The 25,033-nt window shown below is 45.4% G+C and overlaps 1 protein-coding gene and 1 non-coding gene across 3 annotated transcripts; both read left to right on the top strand.

Moving 5' to 3' along the window:
* Positions 1-8,439: 8,439 nt before the first annotated feature.
* Positions 8,440-8,512, top strand: TRNAF-GAA (transfer RNA phenylalanine (anticodon GAA)). The gene has a single exon. It is a non-coding gene; the product is annotated as a tRNA-Phe (tRNA).
* A 1,823-nt stretch (positions 8,513-10,335) lies between these two features.
* Positions 10,336-21,520, top strand: LOC136453958 (pre-mRNA-splicing factor ATP-dependent RNA helicase DEAH10-like). Of its 2 annotated transcripts, XM_066454506.1 has the most exons (13): positions 10,336-10,737; positions 10,840-10,889; positions 10,985-11,065; positions 11,570-11,786; positions 12,405-12,789; positions 13,028-13,231; positions 15,848-16,008; positions 16,282-16,467; positions 16,858-17,089; positions 17,715-17,917; positions 18,712-18,846; positions 19,054-19,275; positions 21,382-21,520. In XM_066454506.1, the coding sequence occupies exons 1-12, from the start codon at positions 10,685-10,687 to the stop codon at positions 19,235-19,237; spliced, it is 2,091 nt and encodes a 696-aa protein (XP_066310603.1). In that variant the 5' UTR covers positions 10,336-10,684; the 3' UTR covers positions 19,238-19,275; positions 21,382-21,520. The 2 variants fall into 2 exon arrangements, with proteins under 2 accessions (XP_066310603.1, XP_066310602.1); XM_066454505.1 differs by lacking the exon at positions 21,382-21,520 and having other exon boundaries at positions 19,054-19,295.
* Positions 21,521-25,033: the final 3,513 nt, after the last annotated feature.

The following is a 25,033-nucleotide window of genomic DNA, read 5'->3' as shown; positions in this document are numbered from 1 at the left end:
TAGGGTGGGCTCGGTCTCGCCTGAGGGCTGCGAGATAGTTTCCGCCTCGCCCGACCCCAGAGGGGCAGGGTTGGTCTCGCCCAGGAGATAGGGATTGGTCTCCGCTTCGCCCGATGGCGAGGAACAAGCCTCACCCTGCTCCATATCTAAAGTTTGGATTCACCTTACCTGACCACTTCTCCCTATTCCCTCAGGATGATAGAAATAGGGCAAGACAAGACATTCGGGTCAACCATGGCTCCAAGAACCATACCCTGCGCCCTGACAGGAAAAGTACTACCAGGGGAGGACGGGACGAGTGCTTTAGACCCTTCCGGGCGCCGCAGGGCCCGAAAGGTTGTATCGGTGCATGCTCCTCGCCCTGTAGAATTGTAGGCGCTGCCTTCAATCCTAGGACACAGAACCTGAGAAGATATACGACAACCGCTACACTCCAGAAGAAGATTTGCTATTTCCACGAACGACGGGAATTCCGTCACCACGCTGTAGACCCGAGGGAGCGGCGCCCGCTTCCCGACCCCTCAGGTCCAAAGCCAGAAGGCCTTGACCTCAACGTTACTCCGGACCCCGATCCCATGACACTCCGACGAAGACTCACAAGAACCGGAATACATGCGGAGCAAGGCTGGGAAAGGCTAATGAGTCAAAATCACTGTACTATAGCCCATACCCTAAGCAGGGCAACATTCTGTAATCAACCTGACACTCTATAGGGATATCAGCAGTGTTGTAGGCACTTATCCTCCTTAGCACTCATCAGAATAAAGGACCGAACCGGGTAGACGTGAACCACAAGACTAGCTAAAGCCCTTATCCTTGTAAAGCCAGTCCCTTGATCTATAAAAGGGGATGCGCTTCTCCCATAGAGGGGGGGAGAAAACAGCGAGACCACGGACAGATACACATAGTCAAGCGGCTACAAAGCTCTTGACCTCCTTTCAACCCTTTCATCAGAGACTTGGGACCAGTCCCTCTCTCGATCATTTGTACCCTTTACTACAGACCGTTCACGGTGCTAATAATACAAGCAGCAGCAAACTGGACGTAGGGACATTTGGCCTGAACCAGTATAAATCTTGTGTCCTTTAGCGCTCCATCCGGGCCTAACACGCATTACTATAAATTTATTTGCCGGAGCTTGTACAAAACACCGACAAGTTTATTCCTTTAATTTACCTTGTGTACTCTTGCTTTAAAAATTCTGACTAATCGCACCCCGCTCTTTTCTACGGTTACGAACAGCTGAGCCTCGCGGGCCATGCCCTGGGCTCACAAGGTCGCAACCTATGGAATAAATAGGCAGGTATGAGAAAGAAAGAACTAAAAACAAAATTATGCTAGGGGAAAACTAAGGAATGAAAGGGAACAGGCTTCCCCGAATGGAGTGACTCCATCACAGAAAACAAAATACTATTGTAACCGTTAAGCACATAGAAATGATTACACGGGGACTTCCCCACACACTTAAACTATTTTACTTTTACTAAACTACTTATATCCTGCAAGCTATTGAACTGGCCCGGTGGCATCTGATCGTGGCATGACCGACGAAGATGTAGGCTGCTCACTCCTTGGCGGCACGACATTCGGCTCGATGATGTTCCCCCCTAAACCAGGCTCCGTGCTATCCATAGGCTCGGAGGCATCCTCCCCATGCATGCTTCGGGCCATGTCTTCACGGCAAACCTCCATCACCCACTCGACAGAGACTTGCTTCGACAACAACCGTGCGTGCGACAGCAAGCTCTCTCCGATGGACTGGATGTCCTCCATGCTTAGGCCTTCAGCATACCTGCTGTAGATAGTGGCGAAGTCCATATTCAGGTGGTGCGTCACCACCGAGGTCAGCACCCTCAATGCTCTATAAAATAGCCCGCTCCTGACAAGGTCCTTGCCAGTGTCCGAGACCTCCGCCAGCTGGACCGTAGGTGTACTAGTGCCTGGCGCCGACCCAAAGACTTTTAAGACGATGAGCTGGGTGACGTTGCAGATCTGGTCAAGATCCCCCTCATGTGCGCATCGCCCCTCATAGGACTTGGCCAGCTCCTTGACATTCTGGTCGAAGTTCGCCTTGGTCGTTTCTAGGTCTCGCTCTAGCACCTTCACCGTTTCACCCAGCTCTACAAAGAAGGGCAACAAGCTCAGAAATAGGCTGAGGAAACCAATGCAACAACAAACAAAAAGAAAGAGGAGGAATGTACCAGCATGGGAGTTCTCAAGGGTAGAAAATTCCTCTGCCTGTCGAGTCACCTACGCGTGCAACCGGACATCTGCCTCCTCCATCTCCATCACTCGACCCCAAAGCATGAGCACCTCCTGGTTCGTCTCCTACCGGGCCCTCTGCTCCACCTCCAGGGCCTTCCGTGCCGACTCTAGGGTGGCCCACTCTAGCTCAAGGGTCGCCAGGGCCTCTTAAAGCACCGCCTTGGTGTTCGCTAGGGACGTCCGTAGTGTCGCCTCAGTCACCGCCTGGTGGACCTTTGCCGCCTCGAGCCCTTGCTCGGCAATAGTCACCCGCTCCACCGCACACTGCCCCTCTGCCTATGTCGCGGCCGCCTCGGCCACCCAGTCCTAGGACTCACGGCGAGCGGACTCCACCTGACGCTCAAGCTCGGCCATCCAGGCATGCTCTGCCTAGAGAAAGTAGGACTTGCGGGACGATATCTTTCTTATATCCTACGAAAAAATAGGCATGCTAAAAACAACCGATGTAAGATTCAAAGGGCGAGGACAAGGACCAGCAAACTCACCTCCACGACAAGCTATAGGTTGCCCTCAACCAACTGCCGAGTGAACTGGGCCTGCTTCCGGGCGCTTTTGAGCTTTGTGCATAGCTTGGTGAGCTCGGACACCGCGGCATGCCCTTGTCCCCCAAAAATGTCCTAGAGCTGACGCTCCCAGGAATCTCGAAGGATGAACCATGCATTCAATGGGTCCTCAAGGTAGGGCCACTCTAGGTCCCCCTCCGGCAGCCCACCGGAGGGCCCGGCCACCGACTGGACCACCGTCGGCTCCCATGGCAACACTGCCAGCCCCCACGACGACACTAGTTGCTCCACCGCAACAACCGCCTCCTCATCGAACGGGATGTCCACCACCTCATCCATTGGGAACCCTGCCAGGCGTCCCAACCCCATCCTGGCCGTGCTCCCCTCCAGCGCCTTTGGCTCTGACGGCAAGGGTAGGCCATGTGGCCCTCCACCCAGTGAGATAGGAAGTTCGTCCCCCCTCATCTCTTCCACCGAGACTGGTGGAGGAGGAGCCACGAGGGTCACCTCCAACGCAACCCCCACCACTGGCACCGAGATCACTACCAACACTGACACCGCCGCTGTCGCCTTGTTAGCAGCCAACCCGAGGGGCTCCACCCTCAGGAGGGAAGGCTTTGCCACCATGACACATGGTAGGGTGGGCCTCCAAACCTCCTGCATAGGGGTCAGAGCAATGGTCAACCCCAGCATCCCCTGGCTGCTAACAAAAAGTGCATGTAAGTCACCCTTAGAAAAAGCTCAATCAGCAGAATATCAAAAAAAACAACAGAAAGAAAACATACCAGGTGACGAGTGGCACGACTCTGAAAGCAGAGCCTGATGTCGATGGGCCTGCAGCACGAGGACCGCTCCTAGGCTGCGACCCATGCCCCCTCACTCCTAGCGGGGACAGAGTCACCCCGATTGGCTGCTGCCTGGTCTGCGGGTCACTACGACCTCCGGATCGGGACTCCCCGACCAGAGCAGCGGGCGGAGCGTCCTCCGACTGCGAGTCGCGCATCGTCCGGGTGCCAGTCTGCTCCTCAGGCCACTTGGATAGTTTGAACGCACCCAAGGCAGGCAAGGCCTCCTTTGGCTATGAACCAGGCATTGGCACCGGTCCCATCGGCACATAAGTGCCAGCCCGCTCCTTAGACCGCCCTCCTTGTTCCACCACATCCATAACAGGAAGGGCTAGAACCAGCAACGTTATTGGGGGCACGGTGACTGCACCCGCTTCGACACTCGCTCGCCAACAATGTCCACACCTGCCGTGCGCTTCCTCGATGCAGGAACCACCGCACACCGCATGGCCTCCTGTTCGTCACCAGCGGAGGTCGTCGCAGGGCCATGATGCTCCACCGAGGTCACAACGACCTCTTGACTCTCCTCCTCATCAGAGAATACCATGTTATCCACATTCATAGGATCATCCGACATGAGTTTTGACTCGATGTCGCTCCTATGCTCCCCAGCCCTCACACACTAGGCAACCTCCTTCTTCTTCTCTTCCTTCCACTGAACCTCCTTGGTTTGTTTCTTCTTCCGGGTGTCTACCACCTCCTTCTGGGCGCCCTGTCGAACCCGTCCCTCTAGTCCCTTAGAAAGGTGCGGTCGAGACTTGTACCTCCTAAGCCCCTATGGAACGAATGGCCTAGGATCAAGAAACAGGAAAAGCAGAGGAAAAAAAACACAAACAAAATAAGGGAGCGTACTAGTGTGGGCATGATCGAGGCATTGAATGGTATGGGTTTTCCCACCACCGTCTCTCTAGGACTCAGTTGCAGCACTCGACCGATGCGGCTCTAGATCTCATCATCTGGCAGCTCCTCCGGTGACACGCAGTCCGGGTTTGACCGGCGGCCGTACGTCCACATCGGGTGCGTCCTTTCCACCAACGGCGCAACCCGGCGGTGGTAAAGGGTGTGGAACACCCGCACCCCATCAAGGCCATCCCTTATGAGCTTCTAGAGCTCCTCCTTGATGGCCTCCACCTTATGCTTCTCCGCATGGGCATAGCCCCATGACCAACTCTTCTACTTCACCGCCCTCCCACCGGTAAACGCTGGAAATGGTGCCCCCACCGGATTCCTGATATAGAACCACTCCCCATGCCATCCCTAGTTGGAGTCGCATGGGATGTATGCGGGATACAAGCCTCCCACACGTGACTTCCTCTATAGGGCAAAGCCTCCGACCGGTGCGATCTTGGCCGAGCTCCAGTTCTCCATAGCTCTTCCAGAGAAGAAAAGCCGAAGGAGATCTGCGTGCGGCTCCATCCCAAGGAAAGCATCGCAGACAGTGATGAAACCAGCAATGTGCAGCACTCCCATCGGGTTGAGATGTTGTAGCTCTAGACCCCACTCGTTGAGGAGCCCACGCAGGAACCAGTGCGCGGGTATCCTAATCCGCGCTCGTGGAAGGTAAGGAAAGAAACCACCTCATCCGGATGAGGCTACAGGAACTCTTCCTTCCCAGGGACCCTCTAGTGCGCCACCTCCTACGGTTGTAGAAACTCCTTCGTGACGAAAGCCTCCAGCACTGACCTCTTCACGGTAGACGACCTCCAGTCTGACATTTTTGTGAGTTCCTTTCTCCTCCTCCTCTTTCTTTCCTAGAAACCTCTGTGGCTCTCAGGAACACTCACGGTGAAAAGGAAGAAGGAAGGCGACGACAGATGAAGAACATGCAAAAGAACATAATGAAAACCTCCCTCCTTTCTCCTACTTAAGGAAAAGGGAACAATGATTAGAGAAAGAAGCACCGATCGGGGAAGCTGGAACGACAGAGCGAGAATCTCTCTCTCTCTCTCTCTCTCTCTTCATTTAATGCAGATGAGACATACCCTGACTGACAAGACATGCTCTGCCCGACGGAACGGCTCCTAATTAGAAGGGATGTGGCCTGGCCATGGCCCACCACTACCGCACGATCAACCACTACCACACGATGGGCACAGGAACCGAAGCACCACCACACGAAATCTCTAACGAGAGACCAACCGGCCCCCTGAGTCGATCGAATTGCTCAGTATCCACACTTGAGACATAGGTAGGAAGTGAAGGGGCACCCCATGCGGGCTATGCCGACTGCATCTCGAATGATGAGCATGGGTCCCGGTCGGACATTTTCGACTAAAGCTATCCAAACCCCGTCTCTCAGGTCACCAAGGTGAGCATGTGTTCATTAATACAAAACTGTTCACACAAGGGCTAACCCATGATTGACGAGCGTAGGTCCCAGTCGGACATTTCGAACTGGAGCTTCCAAACCTCGTCACTCCAGTCATCAAGGTAAAACACTATCAAAGCCCCTCTATTTCAATTTAAATCATTCATACATCCATACGCGCATTTCATTTCATACGCCTAAACCCCCCCAGACGGTTAGGGCATGAACCGTCCGGGGGCTCAGGAACTAAGCATCGCACATGTAGTAAAATGCATCAGAACGCTCTGTGTTACATCACGAAGCGACGGTTGCCTCATTCGATATGAGTAACCAACAGAGCCAGGGGAGAAAACCGTAGATGAGCACCATGCGGCCCTAGCCCGATCTGGTAGACTAGGTCATCTCAACCTTCTCGTTCGATCCTGAACCTCTTGCCAAGCCCACAGAATTTCCATCGAAGGGAGGCCGAAAGGCCACCCAGGTTGGTCTTCGGAATGACCTAGGCATCTATCAGGTTGCAGGTAAAGAAGTAGTGGAATGTCACAAGAGGGCTATGCCGACCCCGTCACAAACGACGGACCCGGATTCCACTCGATCACACCCATTAGCGAACTCACCGAGCTAATCTTCGAGCCTGAGCGATCGAGATAGGCGACGAAACTCAGCCCCCTAGTTTGTGAGGAACCAGACAGGGTAATGCACATACACTCACATCAACCCCTATGAAGGCCCGAAAGGGCTTGGGGGCTCAAGAAAAACGCTAAGGACGGCGACCTCGAACTCGCCAGATCCACAACTACGACTCGCCTAGTCCTCGGCGTCCACCGACGCTAGGACCCGCGAGCACCGCCTCGTTTGATCTTTAACTAAACTAACAACGTCTTCATAATGGCTTCACTTCTGACTATGCTCCAAATAAACCCTGGGACCATGACCCCGAACTCGCGTTGATAGGATCGGCGACATCCGGCTATGGCTCTTGGGACCGTGACCCCGAACTTGCGTCGACAGGATAGGAGACATCCAGCTACGGCTCTTGGGGCCACGACCCTGAACTCGCGTCGACAGGATCGGTGACATCCGGCTACGGCTCTTGGGACCACGACTCCAAACTCGCGTAATGGCTTCACTAACTGAAACTAACTAAAACTAAACTCTCTTGATCCACGGCGTGCACCGACGTCTGGGTCTACTTGTGATTCCACCTCACCCGATCCCACAGTGCGCACCGATGCCTAGGACTACTCGCGACTCCGCCTCACCCTATCCCACGGCGTGCATCGACACCAAAGATCAGTGAGCTCTGTCGCATCCAAACTAAGCTGTCTCCATTCACGACGCACACCGACGCCAAGGTCTGTCTCAAAACTAAAAACTCCCTCGCCTAATCCCCGGCGTGCACCGACACCGGGATCAACAAGTTCTATCTCAATCCAATCCCCGCGCCTAAAAATGCCTTGGTTGCACAACGACACCTTGGTTAGAACAAAAAAATCTATTTCAGACTAAAAACACGCACACACGCCCGCTAAAAAAAACCCCAGCCAGTTTTGCCCGAACCGCTCAGGGGCTCGGGGGCTACACCCACGGGTGCGCTCACGCGCACCCGTCGAACAAAAACCTCTCCCGCTGGCAACACAGAAAACCCCCCAGCTGGTTCTGCCTGAACCGCCCGGGGGCTCGGGGGCTACACCCACGGGTGCGCTCGCGCGCATCCACCGGCAAAACAAAAATCCCCCGGACGATTCTGCTCGAATCACCCGGGGGCTCGAGGGCTCCTGTCGGGTTCATAAACCCAGGGTCCCTCAGGACTGGCTTCCACACCAAGGCTCGATCCAAGAGTCTAAAAACAAATAGGGCAAGGGGACGGCCCAACAGCCAATAATTAATGTGATTGATTGATTCACCTATAATTAATGTGAGAGGCGTGTAAGGGAGAACTGAAGACCAGTCATTACGGTGGTTAATATGGACGGCCGTTGAAAGGGAAAACACATGAAACATACATCTGAAATGCATGAAACATCCGGTTGCAAAAGGCTCGTCAACATGGAGCTCGACGCCGGCGCAGAGTTCGATGCCATGGAGTGACGGGGTGGTCGCCAGTGCGAAGTTCATTGGCGGCACAGGCCTCGGTAGTGGCCGCAATAGGTGGATGGGCGCGTGGCCGCGGCGAGTGATGCAGTTCCAAGCACGAGGCACGGTGGAGGCGGTAAACCGTCCAGGTGCCGCCGCGCCATGCACCGTGGCGCGATAGGCCCTGCCACGTCAATGGTCGCGATTCTGGTCGTCGCCACGTCAGCCAGCTGCCGCGCCACCATGCATGGAGCGCCGCGCCAGGGCAATAGACGCGGACCAAAAGTGTTAGTTTTAAAAAAAAACCGATCAGTGTTAGATTTAAAATTAGTTTTCAAAAAGTGTTGAAAAAAAAAATCGCCATCCACAACTTCTCAAGATGGTGTAAAGGAGAAGGAAGGAATACAGTGAAGTAAGACTAAATGAAATTAGTGTATGAAAAGCTGGGATAGCTCAGTTGGGAGAGCGTCAGACTGAAGATCTGAAGGTCGCGTGTTCGATCCACGCTCACCGCAGATGATCTTTTTATTTACCCATTTTGTCTTTCAGTACGTGCACTTTTTTTTGTGCTATTTTTTTTTCTCATTCACCCATTTTATTGTGTTTCAGTGCACTCATTTTGTCTTTGAGTACGTGCACTCTTTTTTGAGCCATTTTTTTTTTCTCATTCACCCATTTTATTGTCTTTCAGTGCACTCTTGTTTGTGCCATTTCCTTTAGCTTGTGTTTTTGGTTGTAACAAGACTAGACGAATCTAAGACCAATTCATTCTAAATCAGTTCAAGACTTGCAAAGCCTCTCATGTTATGTTCTTGATTGACTAATCCCAGTTCCAGTCTTGACGAAATCAGTGAAGTGTGACCTATCACAAAAAGGATCATGTTGGAATAGTTTGCGCAAATCGTCAATTGCTACGCAGCCTGTTCGGTTGGCTGGTTCGTATCGTTGGTTTGTGAAGAAGTACTGCTGGGTGGTTTGTGTGAGAGAAAAATACAGTTTCGGCTGGAAATTTACGATCGTTTACGACAAGCCACAGCCAAACGAACAGGCTGACGATGTTTGCTCACCCGGGCCTAATTTATACAAATGGCTAGAAATAAATGACATGGTTAGCATACTGTTTGTGAGTTGAAATTACTTGTCAAACTAGGGATTGCCAAATAGAGTCTAAGGGTTTGTTTGGATAGAAGAAATTTTGGAGTTTTGAAAATTGCAGTGTTTATAGAACCATAGTTTTTGTAAAGTTTTGGAAATGCCATCGAGACTCTCTTTTTTTCTTGGTAGAGCAAAACACAACCTGCGTGCTCCTCTTTTTTTCTTGGCACGCGGCTTTCTTCTCCGGATGCACTCTCCTTTTGTTTGCATCTCTTAAGTTCTCCTTATAGGAATAGAATCATGGATTTGTGTAGTATCAGACGAAGGATCACTACCGAAATTATATCTAAATGCCGGGAGCAAACTCATCATCATCTACTTGCTTTTGTTGGATGAAATTCCCCACACTGGGACAGCTGTTGAACCAGAGCGTTTGAATGCCTAGACCAGTACTCATGGATAGTGATGAAAACGGATATAATACGAACGGATATCATTCATATTACATTTGTTTTTATATTTCTCTTCGGATTCGGATTCGGATTCGAATACGGATAGTGTCAGCCATGCCGGATAGGATACGATTGGATATCGACATTATAAATATGCGATTTGAGTATTCGGATACGAATGCGGTATCGGATGTTGAATATCCGAATTCAGATTCGATTTCGAATACGGTCGGAAAATATCCATACCATTTTCACCCATACTCATGGATGACTCGAGATGTAAAAGTAGAGTTACGATTAATTTGAATATAAAGTTTTGTAAGATCCAATTAGAATAAAAAACTATGGCAAGATTAGAAACAAAAGTAAGTATGATTCGATCAAGCATAAGTTTGGCTGTTCATCATATCATTATATTACTATATATACTATTATCTTAAGGATATTATACGTTCTTGCTATGTACGAGTAACAGGCATGTTTATCATAGTTTGAGATATGGATATGATAATAAATAACTTCATATCCCACCTAGGTGGTTGGGTACGGGTGTGAAATAGGTTATGACTTACGAAATTATCAAATTGTCCCTAGACACATTACATGGGCATTTTAGTCTACTATACCCATTGATCCTTGATCCACATCCAATATGGCCCAATAGGGAATATAGAAAAAGTAACCACTCCCTTCATTATAAATTATTACAAGACTTTTAACTTTTTTAATATAAACTTTTGTTATACTCTTATACACAACAAAGATATGTAGAAAAGCTAAAAAACCTCCATCAACGTTTCCTTTCCCTTCCCCATTCACCGCCTGCCTTTTCTTTCCTCCTGCGTCCGCCCTGCGAGCGCGCACCCGCTCTGGTGACGCTACTGGCGACCGCCGCCGCCCTACGCCACGTGCTCGGCAGCTCACCCGAGCTTGTTGTGGCAGTGAACCCGTCTCCCACAGGCCACAGGCCACAGCCACGCAGCACCAAAAACCCTAACACCAACTCTAAACCCTCCCGCCTCCGGCCTCCCCACACTCCATCGCGGGCTCGCGGGTCCGGCTAATCGTGCCAACCCTCCCCCCTCCCCGCCCACCGCCGTGGCAAGATTCAGGGCGCGGGAGTCGGCGGCGTCGTCCGAGATGCCGTCCTTCTCTTCCGGCGCCTCACCGCAGAAGCAGCAGCAATTCGCGAGGTGCCAACTCTTATCTCGTCGAAGCTGACACGCTGTTCTCTTCCGATTGTTTCATTCGTTGGCCTGGGGATTGAGCCCTTTGTGTTGGTTGGCTTGCTGCAGATGGAGACAGCTGATTCGGCAACAGCGGAAGTCGCTCCCCATTGCGTCAGGTTTGCCTGCTGAACTTTTAGATGTCTGTTCGCTGTGATACTTTTTGGGGTGTTAGCTCAGGGAGCTGAAAGTTTGTTGTTTGTTGTTGGTTCAGTGGAGAAGAGGCTAGTTGAGGAGGTGAGGAAGAACGACACACTGATCATTGTTGGCGAGACTGGGAGTGGCAAAACTACTCGTAAGTCTGTTTCTGTGTTCCCCTTTTTCACAATTGTTGCTTGGATGAAGTAATTGATAGAAGCATGCTGCTTGCTGAAACTGTTGGTTGTTATTAGTGTGAATAGGCTCTGATTCGGATGTAACTGTTTTGGCCTTTTGGGCGTAAGTTATTGAAAGTGGTGCTGTCTGCTGTGGATTGCTTGTGTTTGTTGGTTTGGAAATATTTGTATTCAGTCACATTACACTATTACAGTATTAACTAAAGGGCTATTGCAGAAGTGAAATGGACTCTTCCTGCTGTAGTCTCATTGTAATGTCGTTTCCAAGTGGGATTGCTTGCTTACGAAAGCTATTCTTAGGTTTTGTACAGATTGTTTGACAAAAACAACATGTTACAAAATCAATTTGTTTACATATTCATCTGTAATTGCAGAAACATACATTACTGTGTATTTCTCTCTCTCTCTTTTTTTCTACTTTGATTCTTTGAGTAAACAATATTTTCTTTAATTTGGCCATGCAGAGCTTCCACAATTTTTGTACGATGGTGGGTTTTGTCAGGATGGTAAAGTCATTGGCATCACTCAGCCTCGGAGAGTTGCAGCTGTTACAGTAGCAAAGCGTGTAGCGGAGGAATGCAATGACCAGCTTGGCAAAAAGGTTGGATACTCAATCAGATTTGATGACTCCACATCCAATGCAACAAGGATTAAGTACATGACTGATGGTTTGCTTCTGAGGTATTGATGCGTTACTGCTTTGTTGCTTGTTTGATAACCATTTGTTTTGTTGGGATGCACGTTCTTTTGATCTTCTTTGATGTGGTAATGGCCTTTTTGGTGAGCAATTTGAGAACCAAAAGGTTTAGGTTCCTCGTCTCAACTGTTAAACCCCACCACCCCATCCCAATAATTTAAGTTCCAAGAATGATGGGGTATGTTTTTGGAAGGTGTACACATACATGATATGCACTGCAGCCTGCAGGTCTCCTTTTTATATGTACAATCCCATATATAGCTGTTTTAGGAAGTAGGAACTGGAGAACAGAAGGCGTTGATACATAATTCCATTTTTCTCTCATAATGTTCTTTTTATTTTGTACTTTCAAGCAACTCTTATATTTTAGCATTTTTCCATGGTAGCTGTCCATACACCTGCATTGAAATGTTTAGCACAATGTGGATTTTTTTCTGAGTTTGTTTAAACCTTCTTAAGTGAATTTTCCATTCAATTATACCATATCATTTTACATACTGATATCTGTGGCAATAGAACGGCATGGGTAAATCTACATTTATTTCTTTTGTTTGATGCATGAATTTCCCTTTTCTAATTGAAAGATTACTTTGAATTTTCAGGGAAGCACTTTTGGATCCACTCTTGTCTAAGTACAGTGTTATAATTGTTGACGAGGCTCATGAAAGAACTGTTCATACTGATGTCTTGTTGGGTTTGCTGAAAAAAGTGCAACATTCCCGAGCTAATGCCAATAAAAATGGGAAGACTTTGCCTGATGTACAGGGTCATTCTCAAAATTTAACTCTTAAGGAATGCCAGGGAATAAGATGTGCTCCTCTAAAGCTGATAATTATGTCTGCTAGTTTGGATGCTAAGTGTTTTTCTGATTATTTTGGTGGTGCTAAAGCTGTACATATTCAAGGTCGGCAATATCCGGTCGACATACTATATACTTATCAGCCCGAGTCGGACTATATGGATGCCACACTAGTTACTATCTTTCAGGTGAGCACCATCCTTTTGCACCATGCATCTGTAGTTGGCTTACAGACAAAGAAAGAAAATAAAAGTCTACATAAATGGGACTTCAGAAAGAAATGGAAAAATGCTTCAGAAAACATGATAAGTGAATATATAGAATCATAATGATGACTAATTTCTTGCGTAACCTACTATCCAACCGTGACTCAATGCATCCTTCTTTTTCTGTATAAACTTCACTTTTAGATGTTTGTTTTGATAGATCCATTTGGAGGAAGGGCCTGGAGACATTCTCGCATTTCTAACTGGCCAAGAGGAGATTGAATCACTGGAGAGACTTATTCATGAGCGTGCTCGTTTATTTCCACCAGAAAGAAGTAAGATATGGGTTACACCTATATATTCATCTCTCCCATCAGAACAGCAAATGAATGCTTTTAAGCCAGCACCAGCTGGAACCCGCAAGGTAAACATCAATTGTGTACTGATGGAACTGAACTCGTCATGTTTTAATAGGATCCTTCTTAGAAGAATTGCATAGCTCCATTTTTGTTTTTATACGCTACTACCTCAGATTACAAATCTAGGTCATTTTAGCCTTCTCAAGTATTCTCTAAATACAGGTCATCCTAGAACTAATATACACTTCTTACCCTTTGCTTCCCTCCTTTCCCCTGCTTAATAAATGTCACTACCTCTCACAAATGAATAAGCCATCTTCCCAACGCAGTATAAATGAAGGTCACCAAGGTTGTTTGACCCTCTTCCTTAAATCTTTATTCACAAGTCTAAAATGGCCTATATATGGAAACAGAGGGAGTATCATGGATTAAACATTTTTTATGAAGGAATCATATAGTGTTGTTTGTTTTCCTAGTTGATGAAACCTTCTTGTTACATGGAGATTAAGGTCAATTATTTCATTTTTCTGCAGTTAATTAGTTGTCATCTATCAACAACAACAACAACAACAACAAAGCCTTTAAATCCCAAACAAGTTGGGGTAGGCTAGAGTTGAAACCCAGCAGAAGCAATCAAGGTTCAGGCACGTGAATAGTTATTTTCCAAGCACTCCTATCTATTGCTAAGTCTTTGGGTATATTCCATCCTTTCAAGTCTCCTTTTATTGCCTCTACCCAAGTCAACTTCGGTCTTCCTCTGCCTCTCTTCACGTTAATATTATGGCTTAGGATTCCACTACGCACCGGTGCCTCTGGAGGTCTCCGTTGGACATGTCCAAATCATCTCAACCGGTGTTGGACAAGCTTTTCTTCAATTGGTGCTACCCCTAATCTATCACGTATATCATCATTCCGAACTCGATCCATTCTTGTATGACCGCAAATCCAACGCAACATACGCATTTCCGCGACACTTATCTGTTGAACATGTCGTCTCTTCGTAGGCCAACATTCTGCACCATACAACATAGCAGATCTAATCGCCGTCCTATAAAATTTGCCTTTTAGCTTCTATGGTACCCTTTTGTCACATAGGATACCAGATGCTTGGCGCCACTTCATCCACCCTGCTTTGATTCTATGGCTAACATCTTCATCAATATCCCCGTCTCTCTGTAGCATTGATCCTAAATATCGAAATGTATCCTTCCTAGGCACTACTTGACCTTCCAAACTAATATCTTCCTCCTCCCGAGTAGTAGTGCCGAAGTCACATCTCATATACTCAGTTTTAGTTCTACTGAGTCTAAAACCTTTGGACTCCAAATTTTCCCGCCATAACTCCAGTTTCTGATTCACTCCTGTCCGACTTTCATCAACTAGCACTACATCGTCCGCGAAAAGCATACACCAAGGGATGTCCCCTTGTATGTCCCTTGTGACCTCATCCATCACTAATGCAAACAGATAAGGGCTCAAAGCTGGCCCTTGATGTAGTCCTATCCTAATCGGGAAGTCATTCGTGTCTCCATCACTTGTTCAAACACTAGTCACAACATTGTTGTACATGTCCTTAATGAGCCCGACGTACTTCGTTGGGACTTTATGTTTATCCAAAGCCCACCACATAACATTCCTTGGTATTTTATCATAAGCCTTCTCCAAGTCGATAAAAACCATGTGTAGGTCCTTCTTCTCCCTATACCGCTCCATAACTTGTCTTATTAAGAAAATGGCTTCCATTGTTGACCTTCTGGGCATGAAACCATGCCCTCTATAATCAGATGGATGATTAGTAATGTCCATATATTGATAGTCTATCTGAAAATCCTTTGCTAGCTTTAAACAAAGCTCTGCACGTGTTTCATATTCCAAAAATGTCTGTAGGTTCCTTTAGTGCTAACGCGATACTACTATACGCTACGTGACCTTTTGTTAACTAATGCCATTTTTTCCCTCAACGAGAGCTGCGTATCTTTGTATTAAAAAAGAAGAGGAAGGGGTAGGAAAACCCTGAGTACAGGATTGATCTTGCCGTTATAAAGTGAAATACAGAATTGATCTTGCTATTGTTTGTCCTCTGGGTAAACAATGTTGTAATCAAGATCAACTTTAAAATGAAAACTGTTAAATGTCATTTGATCATTTTGCTTGCCCCTAATAAATGTGAAAAGAGCACACTTTAAGGTCACTATGAACCAAAGTGTTAGAATGGCAATATCCTAGCCATTACTAGTCTTCTTATCTCAGCCATTGTAGGCTAGATTAGGGGACATTACAACAACAGCAGCAGCAACAACAACAACAAAGCCTTTAAGTCCCAAACAAGTTGGGGTAGGCTAGAGTTGAAACCCAGCAGAAGGGGACATTAGAACATTTTAATTCTTTTCCTTACATGTACACTCACAAAGGCCATAATATTAGGTGCGAATGAAATTTTTTACATTTGTTTTAGGCTACTGTTCTTGAATATTGGTGTTTGTGACTAAAATTATACTTTTAATAAGATAGTCCTGTTTTCGTGTTCTGTTCTTCTTCCCATGCAGATTCAATCTTCTCCAAGGTTCATTTAGTAATTTGTTTTCCTTTGTAACCATTTTCAGTGTTGCACTTACTCTTGAAAGTCCCGCACCACAGTCTGTTAAGCAAGTTTGACTTTTTTGCTGATTTGCCTCTGCTAGGTAGTTCTAGCTACAAATATTGCTGAGACGTCAGTAACAATACCTGGCATCAAATATGTCATAGATCCTGGGATGGTAAAAGCTCGTGCTTACAATCCTGTGACTGGAATGGAATCGCTAATTATCATCCCAGTCTCTAAAGCACAGGCTCTTCAAAGGAGGTATATGTATCTTGCTTTTTTATTTTTCATGCCTAAATATGAGGTCACAGAGTTCATGCAGTCTATTAAGGGGCGGTTGTCAGCATGCGCATGGGGTAGTGGTAGAATGAATCTCCATGTGATGACTGAGTGTTCTGTATCTTATTTCTTATATCTGTTGCATATGGTTCTGCTAATAAGTCATATGGGCACTTCGCAGATACTCAACCAAATAAATCAATACTTGTCCCTTTTTATTTGCATGCCTTTCTAACATCCTCATTGTACCCTTAGTGGTCGTGCTGGACGCGAGGGACCAGGGAAGTGCTTCCGATTGTTCCAAGAAAGTGAGTTTGATAAACTGGTGGATTCTACTGTGCCTGAGATCAAGCGGTGTAACCTCTCAAATGTTGTTCTGCAACTCAAGGCTCTTGGAATTGATGACATCATAGGTTTCGATTTTATGGAGAAACCATCAAGGTAACTTTTTTTTAAGGCTGCTTCTATGTAAAAGAAAATGCTCTGAGTCATTTTTACTCTGTGTGTTTTTGTTCTTGAATTTTATACTGGACTATTACTGTCTCCAGGGGAATTCAATATCAGTGATGAGAGGATGCAATTTATGTTATTGTATTTGATGTATTTTATTGCTTGACACATGTACCCAAGCTTTAACTTTATAGGTAAAGAAAACCCCTTACCTAGACTTCTTTATGAACCTTATGATCTGCACTCCTGCAGTGGTAACACCTAATAGAAACAACTAAGCTGAAGTTTTTACCTAGAGGCTTCTCAGTAATTATAAGTTAAATAGCTTGTTGCTTTATATCAGTGCTGAGTATTTGCTTATTGGTGTCCAACCTACTACAGGACTGCTATTTTGAAATCACTGGAGCAGTTGATCTTACTAGGGGCTCTGACTGATGGTTATAAGCTCTCAGATCCAGTTGGTCATCAGATGGCTAGGCTGCCTTTGGATCCAATGTACTCCAAGGCATTAATAGCATCAAGCAAATTCAAGTGCTTGGAAGAAATGCTCATTGTTGTATCTATGCTTTCAGTGGAATCAATTTTCTTCTCCTTGCGTGAGAAGTTAGAAGAGGTATCCATTTGAATTACTGGCAGTTTGTAAAATGTTTGTCACAATTGGGTTCTTATCTGATATTGTTGGAGTTATTCCCTCTGGTTCATTTATTTTAGGGGGCTGTATTTGCTTTGCAAACAGGTGTTGTTTTGTTGTTTCGGGGCATACTTTTCGTCAAATACTCCTGTTAGTAGCTTGTTGGTAGTGGGAACTGGGAGATAAGTGCCAGTAGGCAAACTCTAGAAGAAAAATGTACTCCATTCAGAAATATATATCATATATAGCACTCTAGAATTTGAGTGGTCAAACTTAAGTTTCACCGCTAATCTGTGAACAGCCATTTAGATTAGGCATGTGAAAAAAATTAGTACCATCAAATTTATTACAAGACGTACATGAAAATTGATGGTCTTTGTTGTTAGGCTAAAAAAGTACCTTTAGACCTAAATCATGATTTACCATTTGCTTAATGATAAATAAGCATATCCTTCAATCTATTTTTGCTCACATTTCCTTTGTGCTACCCTTTCCCTGTTGGACACAAGATAAAGAAACTCAATGTGTTTTGTGATCAGCATGACATCAGTGTGTTACTCACTTCTATTAGTGCAACAATTGACCCATTTACTTTATTGTTCTATAGGCAAGAGCTGCCAGGAAAGGTTTCGAAAGCTCCGAAGGAGACCATATCACATTGGTAAATGTCTATCGAGCAGCTGCAGAATGCTTGGAGAAGAGCAGAAATGCAAATGCCAAAGAGAAAACAATGGAAAAGGCTTTGAACAGGTGGTGCAGGGAAAACTTTATCAATTACCGCTCTCTAAGACATGCTCGTGATGTTCACAGGTTAGTTTCTAGTTTCTTCTCCATTTGCTTGACAGTACTTGTACAGAAAAACTATTGTAGGTGTGTCCTAATGAAGTAGGCAAATCATTGCGAAAGAGGGGTAAAGATAAGTATTTTGTCTTTTTTGTGTGTGTACATACACCCCATTTTCAAAACACAATTGTAAATTTTTAAATAGTGAAAAAATATATTCTTTTAGACAGTGTTGTGGAAAAACTTGACCATATGTCAGGTACACAAAAAAAGTCAAATTACTTATCATTTATTTTGACAAAAAAAAGGATAAATTTGATCATATGTGAGCTGTACAAAAAGACAAAAAAAAAGGGCAGACCCAGTGCCGGAGTCTCCCACATGAGTGGGGTCTGGGGAAGGGATAAACCGAGACAAGCCTTTCCCCCGCAAAATCTGCGGAGAGGCTGCTTCGAACCCACGACCTGCTCTACAAAAAGACAGAACACCTTTTTCCACAGAAGGCGTATGGTCAATTCTGCCATGAAATTTTGTGTCAACATTAATTATACATGATCTATATATGCTCAACCTGGCTGCACACATGAAAACATTGAATTGCAAAACAAGGGGAGGGTAGTTTGGTTTTATTATGGTTCGAGGGATTGAGCTATGAAAATCAGATTTGAATATCATTTATGTAAAAAACGAAATGGAAGACTTACGTTTTAGACTTTTAGGACTGTTTTTGACTTTATGACTACATGAAAGTCAGACTGTACAGTTTTTTTTTAATACCATTTATGCTGCAATTTGACATAGCAATTTTCTGTTCTTTGCAGTCAAATTCAGGGCCATGCCCAACAAATGGGACTGAACCTATCATCATGTGGAGATGACATGGTTCTGTTTCGGAGATGCCTTACCTCTGCTTTCTTCCTGAATGCAGCGATGCGACAGCCAGATGGATCATACAGGTATCGTTCCATGTTATATGTTTTCATTCCGAATGCCCCTCATGGCCTCATGGGTATCTTTTCCCTGCATCTTGAACAAAGACTAATGTCCTAAACTAATCTGGGACTTAGATTACACCAACCAAAACTTGAAGAATGATGCATGTTAAGATTGTGATGATGACTACGATTCTCCCCATATTCAATGTTTAAGCTGTTGTTTGGCAGGGCCCTTGCAACTGGCCAGAGCGTGCAGATCCACCCTTCATCCGTGCTTTTCAGGACCAAGCCCGACTGTGTCATCTTCAACGAGCTAGTTCGGACGACACAGAATTATGTCAAGAACCTGACCCGTATTGACCCCTTGTGGCTGGCTGAGCTCGCCCCGCAGTACTACGCTACCGAGGAGTAATTGTGATCAGTGGACATTGCGCATAGTAATATTTTATGGTATGTGAATTATTTATATTTATGCAATTCGTTATTATATTAAAGGATGGTACCACTGCCGAGCTATCTTATCCTAACAAATGCACTCGAGGGCAGTTTAAATTTGGAATTTCAAGTTTATGTCAATGCACACCCTTGATATCAACAAAAGATTTACCTGCGATTGTTGGCCCGGTGTTGGCTCACCATTGCCTAGTTTTGTTGGAATAGTTTGTACAACTCGTCATTTGTTACGAGTGTTCGTTCACCCTTACCTAGTTCCCGAATTTTGTTATTAACATGCACCGAGATATTTAATGCCCTCCCACTCCATCTCAGCTAAACAAGAGCTGGAGAATCAAGTAGTCATGTACCACGAAAAGAAATACTCATAAGTCATTTTAACTTTCTTGGAGAGTCAATATCTCGCTTGACCAAATTTATATAATAAAATAATAACATTTATATAATATCAACTAAGCATTACTAGATTCTTCATTAATTATATTTTCATATTGTATCTATTTGATGTCATAAATCTTTATTTCTATATATAATTTTGATCAAAATTGAGATGCTTTGACTCTCTAAAAAAAGTTCAAATGACTTATAATTTGGAATGGAGGGAGTATCTTTTAAGAAGACACGAGAAATTAAGTAGTGGCGCCAGCTTTAGAATAATCAATGGCTTTGACTTTCCTATTCGATGTTTAACCATTCACCTACTCTGAATATTTATACAAATGGCTAGGAATGAATGACATGTTTAGCATATTTTTGATGTAAAGTACTTGCAACGTTAAATCTATTGATACTTTGGCACTGTTTGAATCACATGGTTAAAAAATTAGCCAACCTCACAAAAAGGTCATTAGTTCATTAGACCATATAAATAAGCTAAGATGGTCTAAAGTTTAGCCCTTAACTTTAGCAAACTAAACTTTAGATCATGGGATTCAAGCATGGCCTTTGTCGCTTTGATTAACTAAATATTTAAGTAAATATTGTTAGGCGAGAGATTAAATAGCTGAAGTCAAATATCTGCCTCAAATACGAAGGAACGCAGCTAGACAAAAGTTAGCGTTGTGAAACGGAGTATATGTTTTAGGGCCAGACAAAAGGTAGCGTCGTGAAACGGAGTATATGTTTAGGGCATGTTCGGTTGTCCAGGATCCATGGCCTGGAACAATTCCCAACTAGAATGATTGAGCAATTTGTATAACAATGCATCAGCTGGATTGGTTTTTGCCTCTATTCCTGAATAACCGAATGGCCCTTTAATCTTTTTCAACTAATAATAAACTGCATTAATGTTGTTGGAAAACCGGGTTTCTAGCAGGAGGAACACAGAAAGCCTCCGCCCAGCCAGGTGCCCTGGGCGAAGGTATGGAAAATGGATGGTGGGCCCAGGCTTGATTAGGGTTTCATAGATATATTCACCAACCTCCTTTACACAGGGTGTGGCTCCCCCTTTTACATGACACTGTCTGCCACCTTATACAATTACACTGGTGCCCCCTGACAGTTCAAGCATATACCTATGAATATTCCTATCCTAGTTATCATCTTCCAGGGGCAAGACCGGGCTCCCCTTCCTTGCACCGCCTTCACCTCATGGGCCGACGCTGCTGGCCCACCGGAGGCCCATTTCTGGTCCGACGTGTCAGCACTGCGCAGGCTTTCTGGGCTTCTTCTTGAAACGTGCGTGGCCTCCGTCTTCGCCTGGATCACCAGAGCCTTCGCTTTTAGTTATTCCCTGAGGCCTCTGCCGCCGTCTCCGGGGCCTTCGCCCCATCGCGGGTCCCACGCGAAGGCTCCCCCCCCCCCCCCCCCCCCCCCCCCCCCCCCCCAGCATCCCTGCACAACATCGTACAAGTGCTCTAACGCGATTAGTTTGTATTTGTAGTAGCCTCCGCTACTTGTATATTGGTGTCCCAACAAATGTGGACGAATCTATTCTATAACTGTTTGTTCTTGGCTCCATGGATGCCGATCGTACCTGTGATTGTTGTCCGGTCACAGTCTTCACGGGTTCTAGAAGATCAACGAATCGTCACCTCTGACGTCTCCATCTACTGTGATGGACATTTTTTAGCACTGTATTTAATTTTGTCGTTGCGCATGCAGAGACTGCGGAGATGTTCATGTCATCGCGTCGTTCTCTGCCTTCATCATCAGCCTTAACCTACTACTAAATCTTTGTTTATGCCCTTCTAGAAAAGCTTCATCGTATATGCTATATATACGCCCATATGTAATTTACACTGTTGCTGACGCACTGAGATATATCCCATCAGCGATTGACCGCCCTTGTGTGTGTTATGCCTTGCCACCTGCCCACCTTGTCGTCAACGCCAACAGAACAAAATGTAGGGCAATGTTCGAATAGTCACTGAGAAAAAGGAGCATGCATCTAGGTTTCCTTTGAACACAAGAATTTCGTAAAAATCATATAGAAGTTTTATAAGAAGCGGTTTTATTTTAACATGAAAAAATCCACTGCTATTTCACCATTTGGTTACGACTATTGACACGCGCTGCTACTTTTAAGCCGACTAGGCTACGAGAGGTTTTCAACTGACGGAAAAGTGAGGAGACTGGGTTTTTCTATATAAAAAAAAGGTACGTAGGAGGAAATAACACAAAAGTTGTAGGAGGAAATAACACAAAAGTCTCAGAAGCTTAAGTGGTCAAAAGTTTAGTGCCGAACATGTAAGATCAAATAGGACGTAAGTAACTAAACCCCGTCACCAAAGGTGGTGTTGGCAGCAGCTTATTCACCCGATCTGCTTAGCTTATAAGCCGTACTTTTTCAGCCAACGAATAATATTTTTCTCTCACAATAAATCAATCAACAATACTTTCAGTCATGACCGGACAATTAGCTGATGGAGCTGTGATATATAATGAGCAGGCTTTCCGTTAAAAAAATATCATGAGCAGGCCAACCACCCCCAGCTGCCGATCAGCCGACGGAGCCACGAGCTACCTTACCTAAGGGCACGGCGCTGCACTCCCTGCTATCTGTGTTGTTTATGGCGAGCTTGTGCTCTGCACGGTGCCTTGGCTGGCCTTCTCTTCTGTAAACATCTTTACAGCTAGGCAGGCTGTACGTGGGAGAGGGAGAGGTGACCCGCATTGGCACGCCTCCGCGCCGTGCCCCCCGTGCCTGCGTGATTCAAGGACGCCAACAGTAATGTAATCCATCGAATCAATCGTCAATATATTTTCAAAGAAAAGGGGTTGTTCCTAACACGTGCTACCAACCTTTTGGGCAATACAGGAGTATATTAAAGGTCTATTTGATCCCAAAAAGTCTATAACTAGTTAGCTGATGATCTATTTAAATCCTCAGCTAATAATAAGCTCAGCTTATGTCTTACCTATCATCTAGCTAACAATTAGCTATTAGCTAATTTCTCCTAACTAATAAATACAACTAATAGTTGGTTAGCTGTACGGACGGATCCAAACATGGTCTAAGTTGTTAATAGCATGATATCTCTAGTATTTCATCAAAAAAAAAAACCTTTCCCCGCTGCTTCCAAATCGTAGTTAGGAGTCCATTAGGGTTAGGACGTTGGTATGGCCTTTAGCCCTCTAATACGAGTATATATATTAGCAAACATGTCCTTGTGAAGGATACACAATTTGTTGCCAGTGCTTTTGCCAATAATAATGAGCTGGCCATTTTCGTTTAATTTTGTCATTAGGTTTGGTCAAACCTTAAATCAAATGAATTACAAAGCACATATTAAATGCTACTATTATAAATGACTTGATTCTGAATGTCAAATTAACAGGAGATTGACTCAACTTAAATAGGTAGCTATTGTGTGTACCTGTTGTGAGTTTAAGAAAAGTAGGCGAGCCACGTGTCCATGCGTGCGTCGTAGCATGAACGGACCCAGGAGGCGAGGCTAATAGATGAGTGGTGCAATGTCAGTGAAGATTTTGCGGCCTCAAACTCAAAGCGAGAAGAGACTAAAACAGATAGAGGAGTCGCGAGTGAGGGAAGGACGAGAAATGTGTGAGTGACGGATGGACCGATAAACAAGAAGTGTTTGAGAGATGAAGAAGAACAGACCGATGAAGAACGAGAAGTGTGTGAGATGGAAAGTGAGTGAGTGGCGGATGTACGGGCAACGGGATAAGAAGGGTGCAAGAGAAGGAAGAGAAGAGAAACATTTTAATACTATTATTAGGTATAGATATATGACTCATTTCACAAGAAATAGATGTGCGAATGTATTAGTATATTAAAGGCACCGGAGAGTCGCACTAATTATAGAATCGGTGGAGTTGCTTTATCGTGTTTATTACTAAATTTTATTTACATAAGTGATTTTTTTTTAAAAAAAAATAGCTACCGTGTTTGTTACCGGCATAATAAGGCTCCATTTAGCGCAACTCCTCTATCAAATGGAGGAGCCGGCCGGTAGGATTTGTTTTGTGCAAAACGAGGCAAAAATAAATAGCTCTGTCTAAGGAGCTCCTTATAATGTGCTCTCCTAAAAGATGGATGAGAGATGTAGCTGAAAATTATAGCTTCTCCCCTGTGTGAGATTCTGTGAGAGCATGTTTTAAAGACTTTCACACGTAGAATTATTTTATCCAATGTTCGCCGAAACACCTTCACCGGTAAAGATACTCGTCGAGCTAAACACGAAAAAATAGCTCCAGCTTCAACGATAGAGCTACTCGTGGAGCGAAAACAAAATAAAAGCTTTACTAACAAGGTGAACCTTTGCGAAACGAAACCTAAAACAGCAGGCTGCATCGTTATAAGCCACACACTTACGCTGGGATTACCAGCTTACAATATCGGCTCACTGCCAAGCAGCAACCAACAAAACGAACACAAACGTCTACATAATAACTAAACAGAAACGCCGACACAGGAGACGTGCAGGCTCAGCTACGAAACGTCCTCCACGTCCAGGTGTTTAGTTAACTAATAATTCGCTTCGAGAAACCCTCTAACCAGCTTTTCACCATGGAAGACTTGCTGCCCAAGATCCTTCTGCCGCCTTCCTTCAGCAGCACACGCCGTCTCTGTTAACAAATTGAGATTTTTGTACATGGGCTCCGTTCGTTCGGAGGAATTTTGAAGGAATCTGGAGAAATCTGTAAGAGAAAAATACTGTTCCGGATAAAAAAAAGAAGCGGATCAAGCCGGGTTTAAGAACACGCGAACGGAGCCATGATTTCATTAGAAGGTTCCGGGAATCCCTTCTCTATGCCTATTCTCATCTTGATTCTGTTATTCCAGTTCCATAAACCTCAAGAAACCGTGGCAACAAGATACTATCAGCCATCCTACTCAATGGCACATCATTAGGCACATGATTATATAGTGCTACAAGTTGGGTAAGTGATTCCGTAATTATAAGCGAAGAAGAAGCAACCTGTTCGGTTGGCTGGTTCGTATCGTTGCTGGTTCATGAAGAAGTACTGCTGGCTAGTTTGTGTGAGAGAAAAATACTATTTCGACTAAAAATTTACGATTGTTTACGACAAGCCACAGTGAAACAAACAGGCTAAAGAGCTGAGACAAGTCTCCACAAACCAACCACGCATGACGCATGTGCGAGCAAGCAATTGGACCCGCACAACACCGCACCTGGACCCGGACCCGGACTCGCAATTGGACCCGCACAACACCGCATCCCGACCCGGACTCGCTTTTTTGCCTTCCAAGGGCCTGTCTTGTTTTTGTTTCTGCGTCACGCCACGCCACCCGCCGCGCGCAGCGCAGGCCATCCAAGTTGTACTAGTA

Source organism: Miscanthus floridulus, chromosome 5, assembly GCF_019320115.1.
Source record: "Miscanthus floridulus cultivar M001 chromosome 5, ASM1932011v1, whole genome shotgun sequence".
Lineage (NCBI taxonomy): Eukaryota > Viridiplantae > Streptophyta > Magnoliopsida > Poales > Poaceae > Miscanthus > Miscanthus floridulus.
Note: the sequence above shows the minus strand (reverse complement) of the source record. Positions and strands in the feature narration are given on the sequence as shown.